The 11,515-nt window shown below is 40.8% G+C and overlaps 2 protein-coding genes across 2 annotated transcripts; one reads left to right on the top strand and one right to left on the bottom strand.

Annotated features, from left to right (window-relative positions):
- The first annotated feature begins 234 nt into the window (after nt 1-234).
- Nucleotides 235-2,540, top strand: LOC109464399. The gene has a single exon (XM_019761369.1). The coding sequence runs from the start codon at nt 287-289 to the stop codon at nt 1,823-1,825; it is 1,539 nt and encodes a 512-aa protein (XP_019616928.1). The 5' UTR covers nt 235-286; the 3' UTR covers nt 1,826-2,540.
- Nucleotides 2,541-5,416: 2,876 nt separating this feature from the next.
- On the bottom strand, nt 5,417-10,345 carry LOC109464406. Its single transcript, XM_019761378.1, has 7 exons — nt 10,109-10,345; nt 8,775-8,990; nt 8,470-8,526; nt 8,067-8,267; nt 7,525-7,647; nt 6,925-7,213; nt 5,417-6,406 (listed from the first exon to the last, which is right to left on the bottom strand). The coding sequence occupies exons 2-7, from the start codon at nt 8,988-8,990 to the stop codon at nt 6,183-6,185; spliced, it is 1,110 nt and encodes a 369-aa protein (XP_019616937.1). The 5' UTR covers nt 10,109-10,345; the 3' UTR covers nt 5,417-6,182.
- Between the last annotated feature and the right edge of the window lie 1,170 nt (nt 10,346-11,515).

The following is an 11,515-nucleotide window of genomic DNA, read 5'->3' on the forward strand; positions in this document are numbered from 1 at the left end:
CTACATTCACGGTACTTACCTGGTCAAAATGCAGTGCAGGCTTTATATGCCAGCGATTTTTTTATGGAACCCAGCTGTGTATAAATGCCACGAAAGAAGTGTTATAAAATTTTGCAATGGGCTACCGTATGTGCTAAAGTCTTACGTTTCGTGTTAGTCTCTCATTTGCCTCCATGTTTGGTTGTTTTTAATCCAGATCACATGGCTTTGACTTTCAAGAAGAACTTGGATCATCGAGGTCGGAGACACCGGTGGGGTCGGTGTTCTCATAGCCGGTGTGTACACAATGTCTTGCTGGCTGGGGTTAACTGATGACCCCCAACTGTCGAACAGCCGTCCGCTACGAGCGCGATCCCGTCAGTCAAGTTTTCTCAAGACCACCGTAAAGGGGGTAACGTCGGCTTGTAAGAAACTCTGGATAGCATTTTGGCCTTTTATTGGCGTCTGGTGGTTAGCGTTCTCCTCTGTAGTTCAGATTAATTGTCTGTGGGAAGAAAGTGGTAAAGACAATATTAATGCTACATGGTCAGAAGAAGAGTATAATGAACCCCCCCAACACACTACTGGGTTGGAAACTACAGACCCCATGGTCAGTTGGAGATGGTCTCATTGCCACCAGCCCCACAAGGTGCAGAAAGCTCTAGCTTATGCTCTCATCATCGGCCTGTACAAACTTGCGCCAGGCATACTGATCATTCGCTGGTGCTATCAAATCAACTTGCGAGATTTGCTTAAAGGCAAAATCAATCAGGACGTAGTTTACGACAAACGATATCTACTTGCATTGTACGTCATTCTATGGGCTAGTTCCATCCTGATCAACTTCAGCATCAAGTGCGCATCGTGTGAGCAGTTTTTTACCTTACGATGGACGATCAGCTATTTCTCTCACCATCAGTACGTCGTGCCACATGCCATCTGTGCTTTCGTTTCCCTGCCATTCTACGCAATAATCTATTTTCCTTCGTTCTTTTGCTGTTGGCACGTAATCGATTTGACGAATGCTTTAGTCTCCTTGGCCGCAGACACCAAGAATCTAGCTGACTCTGTAGCAATAAACAACGATGACGAACCTGACCGCATTCTCAGTAAAGTATTTGACAGAATCAAAGAACAAAGCTGGTCCCGCCATGCTGGCATTGGAAAAGAGGTTGAATTTTTCACCAAGCTCACGATGTTTGTAGGGGCGATTGTCGGCTTCGCGTTTTCGAATATTTATGTTTCGTCAAAACTCTCCAATTTCATGGAGTGGGCGCATCATGTAAGTCAGCTGCTGTATCTTGCAGTCGCCTGTATGACTCCGTTCTTTTACGTCGCTTCAGGAGTTAAGAAGTTACACGAAGCTCATGAAATCTTCGTTTGCCAAGCTAGAAGGGCACAAGTGGAAAAATTGTGTAAGAGTAGTACAAATGCCGCAGTCCCATTGGAGTGGGAAAAATGGAGCGTGATCATTGACACCATGCGTGAAAGGGTGGTCAGTATTGTGAACACAGAAAAAGAGCAATGTTGGACGGCGTTTGCAACAATGGGTGCGATTTTGTGGCATCTTCTTGGCCATTTGAACAAGTTTGATGACGCCCCAAAGGGAATTATCGAGACTGAACGATTTGCTCTGACGTACATGATTTCCTTCACGCTCATTCTTGTGATCCTGACCGTACTTGCAGTAATTTTTGGCTTTGACATGGTCCCACAGTTTGTGAAGGCCGGTAACAGGCAAGGGCATCTCAGAGTTATTCTGTGTTCCTTCCCGGTAGGCGGCGTCGCTCTTGCGGTCGTGTATTTGCCATGGCATTACTTGAAATACATTACCTGTAAGTTGTAAAGATATACCCTTTTATATACTTATCTACATACATTGGTGCATCGATCTAATCAAATTTAGTCATTGATTGGGAAACAACTTTTGAAGTTTGTATATAGAACGCAGATGTCCGTTATATTACTTACTTATCATCAATTGTATTGACACTAAATCTATGATCATCTTAGCCCTCAAATAATGCTCAAAGGTCACTTGTAAAACCGCATATATTGAAGTAATTATGATGCACGTATTGCTGAGGTCCGTACGGACCCCAGTCGGACTTAGCACAGACTTCCTTTTCAATATGCATAGACTTTAATCGTGTAATTGTCTTCGAATGTGTCTTAATATTGTCTTAATATCGCCTAATGTTGTTTCATGTGCACAATGAAGAGTGTCATTGTTTTTAATGCTCTATATACTGTAATAAGGACGAAATTCGGGTATTCGCCCTTGAGAGCCTTACTGAATAAAAATTTGATTTGATTTGATTTCAATATTTAGAAACGACAGTTTATATTTAAATGGGTCTACTCGCAGGTAACAACACTTTGCCTTGAAAAGATAAGAAATAACTTTGCATTGAAAATGCATATTTTGTATCCAATAACAACACAAGATTGTCATTGTTCAGCTGACTATGTTACACTGGTATTTTGCTGGATATGGTTGTTTGCACAAAATATTTATCCATTATTTTGTTATTCACAAGAATTGATCATTTGATGACAATATGGGCTTTGCAGTTGGAAAGTGTAAAATAATAAACGTCTTTCCGTTCAGACTACACGTTCTTGGAATACCTTAGTACACATCAATCTGCTTGATCTAAGTTGAATTACTGTGATTTTACGTTTATTGGTAATATGTTAGTTCAGTATTGTAGAAGTTTGATGCATCATTTCTGGTACCTATAAAGGCAACTCCATGTCTCAATGCACATGTGTTTTATAAATATATCATAAGATATTTTGGTGGTAAGACATCATTCACAGATGTAGTAATACAAGGTGCATTGACAAAACCTCATTTAATATTGTTGTCATCCTGCTGACCTTCAAACCATGATGATACCCTACAGCGTACGTGGTAAACCTACACTGTACTGTGGTCTGTGCACATTACTCGCTCTGACTGTGGACGTCATCAACGAACTGCGACCTTTGATCATTGGTACACCTCGTCACGAAACTGGGCTTCCCCTGCATCATAACAACGCAGAAAATTTCCCGTCAATCAGTACATATTAGCCTTTGTAGTTTACGAATACTATTTGAAACCCCTTGCCTGGATCAAGAAACAACTCTGTGTGCGCCGGCCTTCCCACCACTGAAGAGAGAAATTGTTCCCAGTCAGTGTCCCACGTATACACCCACTAGAGGTGTTTATCGAAATGGTAAGATAAATTCTGTTCAATCAACTTCCTTTCTTTTTCAAAATCGTATGACGTCGTTTCCTCACATTTTTTTGTTTCACCATTATCATTGCGGTAGTGTGTCCATGGCGGCGAACATAAGCTATTTATGTATCCGACTAGAACAGTGAACTCTCAGACATTTACCCACCCGTGTATTTTGACGGGTGTTGATAAACATAACATTATCTTGTTATGGTCCTCCCCTGTATCGTCATCATCATTGAACAACTAACAAAAGACTGTTTATCTATCACTATGATAGGGATAATAATGGCAGTCATACTGAAATAGATATACAGACTCTTCTAACGAAGGTGTAACATTTTATAACATTTATAATACAGATACCGGTAGCCTAAAAGTAACTTCTCCTCAAACACGACCTCATCATGATTGTAAACCTTTCTTTATAGTCTTGCACTATGGGCGAAGACGAGACTATCCCCTTTAAGTTCAACAATGGTGACCATTCACCGTAAGTAAAATTTTAATTTGAGAATTTCATGACTGTATGAAAACTAAATGCATGGATCCTATGCATTAAGAATTTCACGACTGTATGAAAACTATTACAATGGTCATGGATTTCAAAATGCATGCATTCTTAGCATTCATGCTCTATGTATGGACAAATTATCACTAATAATAGAACTCAAAAGTTACCGGCTATTTTCCTTAGACGCATTTCAAGGCCCAAATAGCCTTCATGATCATGTACTTCAGAGGTCAAGTTACGTAGACTCTCGTGACTGTAATGTGTAAACAATCACGTGTATGTGTCTATGTCTGACTTCACGCTCATTCTTGTGTTCCTGGCCGTACTTGCATGCAGTAATTTTTGGCTTTGACATGGTCCCACAGTTTGTGAAGGCCGGTAACAGGCAAGGGCATCTCAGAGTTATTCTGTGTTCCTTCCCGGTAGGTGGCGTCACTCTTGCGATCGTGTATTTGCCATGGCATTACTTGAATATTTGTACCAATTGAGAAGTATTCTGTATAATGTCCTTGCTTGTACGCTGTAAAGATATACCTTTTATGTACATGTACCTACGTAACTAAATACAGATTATCAATATTCATTCATTATCAACTGTATTGATACTAGTACGCAGCACAGGATTATATGATTGATATAGTTTATGCCATGAGAAAATGACACGGTGTACATGTAATTATATAACTCTATCTAGTATCGTTATACTCTAGATCTCCAAGCAGAGGTTTGGGGTATTTTCAGCGTGTTTTAAGGCTTTTTAACGGGGTTTCTTTCTTGCACTGGAATTTTTCTTTCAGAAAGAAAAATTCCAGTGCAAAAATGAAACCCCGATAAAAAAAAAGCCTAAAAACACGCTAAAAATACCCCAAACCCAAACCTCTGCTTGGAGAGTATATCGTTAGTAGTGCCCTAGTAATATGTCTTCTACACCAAAGGTTGTCACTAACGACGCGTGACATTCCATTCATTTCCTGTACAATACTTTTACATGTAACCGCTTTATAAATCAGAGATATTATTTGTCCAGCTGATACCGTATTGTAGATATACCTTTTGATTAGAGATAATAAATTTGCATTGAAAATGCGTATTCTGCATCCCATGGCAACACAAGATTGTCATAGTTCAGCTTACTATGTTACACTGGCATTCGCTGGATGTGGTTGTTTACACAACACATTTACCCATTATATTGTTGTTCACAAGAGCTGATTACAATGTGCGTTGGATATTAATTAGTGTAAAATATTAAATGCCTTTCACTTCAGACTATACACTGTCTTGGAATACCTTAGTCAATTGTTGTCAACTATAGTATCAACACATCATTCTGCTTGATCTAAGTTGAAGACTAAGAGTGAATTTTACGTTTATTGGTAATCAGTTAAGTATTACAGAGGTTTGATGCATCATTTCTGGTATCTATTTATGTATCTTGAGTGCCTTATATGTCCTTTAATTGTATTCTGATTCACTAGAAAGATCACTACAAAGCTTTAAACAACTCTGCAATTAATGTGCAAAGATTGGCTGTAACAGGCTGTTTGGTGTAAAATAGCTTGCTGCCACCACATCTCGTGCCTGCAAAGCTGGTGTGTTATGCCGAAGGGCGGTTAAACTGGCTATACCAATACAGATACAGATTTTTTTTTCAATAACTACAAAAAAATCAACCAAGAAAGCAAACTAAAAGAAATCACTTTTTGACCAATGTCTACTTGTCATAGTAAAAATAGTGTAAAAACCTTGGTTAGCACTGAAAAATTTACGGTTTAAAACCCCTAAATGCTGTAAAAATATAATAAATTTCAAATATTACCAAATACCACGAAGATAGAAATCATGCATGCATTCTTTCCACATCCTTATTATAAAATATACAAGTAATTCATGTTGGTTACATTTAAGAACAGCCAGATGCAATGAAATGAACCAAAATAATGTATAAATATGATTGTACAAAAAGGTATGTACAAAAATCCTTTCCACATCAGAATGTTCCACAATTTCTTACATTCAAGAATCAGAATCAATATTCATGACATTTACAATAATTATTCCATGTACCAGTAAGTGATACAAACACTTAGCAAATAACACACAACTTCCGTGTACATTAGACACCAGCAATCTATTGTCTTCTTCAACAATGGATATTTTTCTGAAGCCACTTATTTTACCATCTTTCATGGAAAATTACCACATTTATGGCAAAATCAAAACACCTGAACCTTTCAGTAACTTCCAGCTTGAACTCTATGGCTTATATCTTAGCATTTCTGCTTTTGCTACCTATTTTCTGATAGTACCATGCTTATTCTATGTTGCTAACCGAACAAGTTGTAAAGATTATCAAAAAAACAAACTTAGTAAAGCAAAAGATGTTCTTACAAGGATCACAAAGAGTAAGACATTAAGCAACAGAAAAGTGTTTTAGCAGATCCGTTCTCATCTCTAGTGAGTTAGGAGATGAGAGGTGCGTCGTCATCCTCGTGGTATCCAGCATTGGTGAAGTCGGTGGGCTGCTCAGAGTAGCTGGGCGGAGGAGAGCGCTCAGGAGACGGGGAGCCTTGGCTGTCTGGCTTCGTCTTTTTAACCTTTTTCTTGTCAGTTTCTGCTGGTGGAGCAGTAGGCTTCTTGTCGGGGGGCTGTAGGGGCACGTTGGTGGCAGGCACAGGGGTGGGGGCTGGGGATAAGAGTAACATTCATTTGTACAGTGGCAGGATTTGAAAATTCAATTTTCACTATACTTACCTGTAACCTACATATGGCAAGACATGTATAATCTTTACTAAGAAAACAATATCATAAGAATTTCACAACAATACAAATATCATCATCATCATCATAAGAATACCACAATACAAATATATACATATATGGGTACAATATTTTAAATGAGCACATTAAGGACACAGATGGAAGAAGTAGTGAAACTTCCAGGTATAGAGGCTTTTCATTGACATCATAATAATAATTATCATATGAATCTCAGTGACCAGGTGTTGGCAGGTAAATTGACTAAGTAGCAGCATTGTTATGTAATGGTGAGTTTAACAGCCATTCTAACACTGTCTGTAATCTGACATGGCACATGTGAAAAGCCTGTACACACGTAGGCACTGTGGATTAACAACCCACTGCCCTCTTTTGCCGACTACCTTTACCTTTACTACCCATGGTAACATGTGACTACACCTGTACCTGAGGCAGCCATAGGCTGTATGTAGCCCTGCCCAGAAGCCATGGGGTACACCACCACACTGGGCTGCTGCCCTGTTGACAACCCCACCACGGCTGGAGCGGACGCACCCATCACTCCGTGCTGGTTGGCCGGGGCAGTCGGCACTGCCATTGGCTGGGAGGGGGCAGTGGCAGCCACTGATTGGCTGGGGGAGATGGTCACCATGGTGATGGGTTGGCCAGCTGGGAGGAAGTGCACCTGTCCTGGGACCTGGTGGCCGTTAGGTGCGACCTGATACACAACTGTGGGCTGGAACAGATGGACATGTTTCATTATTTTCTGTTTCTGTGTAGCTGGTATAATGCTGCCCTTAGGTGTAGCACACCTGTCCAGTTTCTGTATCTCTATGTGTGTAGCTGGCATAACTGCCCTTCAATGTAACACACCAGCTCTGTATCTGTATAGCCCATATAACCACCCTTCAGCATAATAATATTACACACCAGCTTCTGTGTCTGAAGAGCTGGTAAAACAGCCCACAGCTGCAGCTGATTTCAGGATGGCTGATTATGAATACATGTATAAAAATGAAGATATGAACCCCATGTATACTACCCCACCTGTGGTTGGCTGGTGCAGCAGGTACAGACAGCTCGACAGGACAGGGACGCCGCTAGGATCGCGATGATTGCCTCCAGGATGGCCAGGATCACCAGGATACCATGGATGGACAATCTGCCCTTCTGTAATATCAGTACATACAGGTAAGTACAACTGTTTTTCCTACAATATGCAAGCTAAAGATTATTACATAATTCTTGTGAACAGGTATCAGGCTTTTTCTACATAATCAAGGTATTCTACAGCTTGCATCAGAGTAGTATACATGTTTTTTAAATTCCTTGGATTATTCTTGCAATAATTTGGGATGAAAAATTTGATTGAACCAGTACACATTATATACATTAACTATTGTATTACCATACTTTTAATTAGTATGCTGTGTTTTCAGAATGGTTTTGTGATTAATTCATCACAATGTAAAGACTGGCTCTACCCTTACTACATAGCACCAGCTTCAACCAAGGATTTTTTTTTTAATCTAAGGATTTTCACCAGGCCAAAAAATTAAATGCCACGACAGAATTTCCATTCTCCCTACCACCAGTCTGTCACACTCCAACTGTTTCTCTGGCAGGATGCGGTAACACTTGCAGTTGCTGTCGTACTGCTCGTAGCAGCCAGTCATGTAGTCGTGGATGGTGGAGTGGTAGTGCTCATTGGCGAGGCCGGACGCGGCGCTGCCCAGCACGATAACCGTGAAAACTGCCGCGATGATGGACATCACCATGTGACCAATGATCTGAAACATATCGAGGATTACTTTACTAAATGCTTATGGGTTGTAGGTTTTGTCCAACAATGCAATCAGAGTTGGCAGACTTCACCCACTTTAAACTTTAGTTCACTTTGAAAAAATTCCATGCCAAAATAACCAAGCAGAGACTTTGAAGGATATACTATGAAGGAAAAGTGAAAAAAATGGTATGTACAGTTTTACCTACCAAACATCCAGTTTTCTGCTGGCCAGCACGGATCCCCAAAATTCCAGCCACAAGAAACTACAGAAGATCATAAAAAGGAATTCAGAGTTACAGTCATGTCACACCATAACTACAATATGATAGTGTTTCCTCCAAACTAGTCGTATCATTTTATCTGACTCCTTCTGTACTGGTGTAACATCTAGTGACCTTCCAACTCTGACTTACATTATGGCCCTGTGATGTCCTCTCTACTTGAGCCAAAAAGTGACCTTTCAGGTCTAATTAGAGTAAACAAAAAAGAAACAAACAAGAAGAAGCCTTACCACAGCCCCAGTCCAGATAGGGATGCCCACGTAGTACCCCAGGGCTCGCACGACGATCCCAGAGATCCCCAGCACGATACACAGCAGCCCCACCACAATCTGCGTCAGTCCCGTGGCTACGATCACCTTACGCGGGTACTTCTTGTACCGGCCGTCGGGGTGGGTCGGTCCATCCAGCACCACGGGGGTGGGTGCTGGAATTGTCTCTGTAGTCATCTGGTCAATGGAGTGAAATTAGGATCCAAAGTGACTATTGAAAAAGGGTCAGCTAACTGTCAGGTCAACAAGGTTTTTGTAATTGTCACAACTGTATAATGTGTAATAAACAGTGGACTAGCTTACAAGTAAATACATGTGTACACATGTACAATGGCTCATCATTTCTTTCCAATAGTAATTGCAATAGCACCCAGAAATATTTTTTTCAATTCTGAGTCTGAACCCTTTGGTCTAGAAGCAGGGTTACCAACTGCTGGTGATGCATCTGGTACAATGGTTGATACATATGTACAATGTATTTTCCTGAAAATATAGCCAGCATCTTCAACTTCAGGGGCTTAAGGTCACCAGAACTGACTAGAGGGTCTGTATTGGGACCATATCAACCCTGGTATCAACCTATGCATGTCTGCAGCCACTGTGATGCATCAGTTCCTGATGCTTACAAAATGATTTATTCATCTTCATCTGAAACTCATCATCATAATCCTCATCATCATCTCCTTCATTACCATCATAATCATCATCATTACCTTTATTATTATCATTATTAGATGTGAATCTTATCACATGTCTACAAAAGCTGGCTGCAAGCTGTTTATATCTAGTTTAAATATATTATCTTAAAATATTTCTTTTTATCGTGGGTAAATTTCTAGTCCGTGACTACTGATATATATTACGTAAACGTGTACCCAAATCCCCTATACGAGTCATCGCATTAACTATGAAACAAAACCTACATGTATCAGCCTCAAGGGAAAACAGGATTTTTGGCAAAGGGATCGCTTTATCATTATTCTTTCCATCCACAGCCATCCGTTTGTAGACACCCCCGGCGGCTTCGCACGTGTCTAGCATACTAACATTACAAGCCCACAGACGGTCTGTACTGAGCCAAAACAAAACAAACCAACCTACAGGAGGTCTACCATATCAGTGGCAAATTACAATAAATCACATCGTCACATCTATCATAGGAAAACCATCACACACACGATAATCGTATACTCCAAGTCTAAACCAAACAAATAAGACAAGAGTGACATCTAAATATATAGCAGTTGTATTATATAAAGGTTGGTGCAACTATTATGTATCAAAAATTTTCTTACCTTTAGGACTCCTTTAGTCTACTGCGCTACGCTCCTATATTTCTGTGAAACTGCACGGTCGATAAGTTACGGTAGATTTTCGTTCTAAGGACCTAAAATCAGCTACGACACGCGACAACCCGGGGAATCATCCGTCGACTGTTTTTGTTTTCCGTCTTCCCCTGTGCTGGTATCCTGTGGCTTTTTCTTGGCACCATTCCCTGGAATACAGATTCACCGCATCAAAACGTGGAACACACAGGTTTATTAATATCAGCTTAAAGACGGCGAAATTGACATTTCTATGTGACAAAGATCTAAGAGATTAAAAGGTCAGTCATGGATTATCCGGTGTCTTTGTAGAAATGATTGCTGTTAGTGATGCATCGAGTCATGTTTTTGCGTGTAGTTGCGGTTGCAGCTGGCATACATGTATGTATCAAGATATCGAATCTCAAAACATCAATACCAGGAAGGCAAACGTGACGTCACATGGTAATGGCCGTATCTTTTCCAAGAAATGTGGGCCTCGGTCAGTAGCTAAGTGCTGTTGCGTTACTGTGTACCATGTCTATGTGTCAAGAATATAATTTATTCAAAATCATCTGCTTAGATATTGTAATTGTTTTCGCTTTTGTCATGTTTTGACACTCGCCGGGCGAATCCTCAAGGGGAAGCATAGACACTTTCCAATGAGGCTACGGTAGGGGTTACTGTGATGCTAGATATGAAGCATACGTAGGAAGAGACGGAGGGGTTGGTGGAAAAGGGAGTCCAGTCCGATTGGAACCCGAAACGGAGAGCAGTCGCTGGAACCGAGGGAAGCTCGACCCAGTGAGTGAGTGAGTGAGATATGAAGAGTTCGGTCTCCACCAGACTCCTTGGCAGGCTGTATAAAAAATAGTCGAAATCGGCCTAAAAGGGGTAGTGTATAATTGGCCAGGGGGCTAGCGGGCCATAGTGACAAATTTGCCTGCCAAGCCGATGTGGGCTATCGCTGTCGCCACCCTTATTTATTGTAAGGGGTATTGGACGCATTATGAGAACTTTGTTGCACGGCAACTGGAGCATTCTTCACCGACGATGAAAGCTTCTTGTTCACATCGATAATTCACATCTGCACAGATGGAACGGGTGAAATTGCTTGCCGTTAGGGCTGAAATACTTTTAGTCATAAACATTTTTTAAAAACCTAGTTTGAGGCGAACATTCAACATTCTTACAACCTGGGACAAGTTGCAAGTCCTGTTGCATATTTTATTTTCCACCTAACCGCCTACCCAACTCTTACATGCTCTAACTTCAACTATTAGCGACCCTTTACCCGTCTTGCTACCCTGCGACAACATACAGTGCCTGAACGAAGAAAATGTCTGCAACTACTGGGTGGTATGTACCTCGCAGATAAGCAGAATTGCAGGAAGCCGA

This window comes from Branchiostoma belcheri, unplaced genomic scaffold, assembly GCF_001625305.1.
Source record: "Branchiostoma belcheri isolate BF01 breed outbred unplaced genomic scaffold, Haploidv18h27 scaffold138, whole genome shotgun sequence".
Taxonomy (NCBI): domain Eukaryota; kingdom Metazoa; phylum Chordata; class Leptocardii; order Amphioxiformes; family Branchiostomatidae; genus Branchiostoma; species Branchiostoma belcheri.

What these genes read in the sequence shown, in the direction of transcription:
- LOC109464399 (XM_019761369.1), top strand. Translation starts at nt 287, where the DNA reads ATGTCTTGCTGGCTGGGGTTAACTGATGACCCCCAACTGTCGAACAGC.
- LOC109464406 (XM_019761378.1), bottom strand. Translation starts at nt 8,990, where the DNA reads ATGACTACAGAGACAATTCCAGCACCCACCCCCGTGGTGCTGGATGGA. An exon ending in CTATCTGGACTGGGGCTGTG is followed by an intron (nt 8,527 to 8,774) that starts GTAAGGCTTCTT and finishes GATCTTCTGTAG; the next exon opens with TTTCTTGTGGCTGGAATTTT. An exon ending in ACAGCCTATGGCTGCCTCAG is followed by an intron (nt 6,407 to 6,924) that starts GTACAGGTGTAG and finishes TCTTATCCCCAG; the next exon opens with CCCCCACCCCTGTGCCTGCC.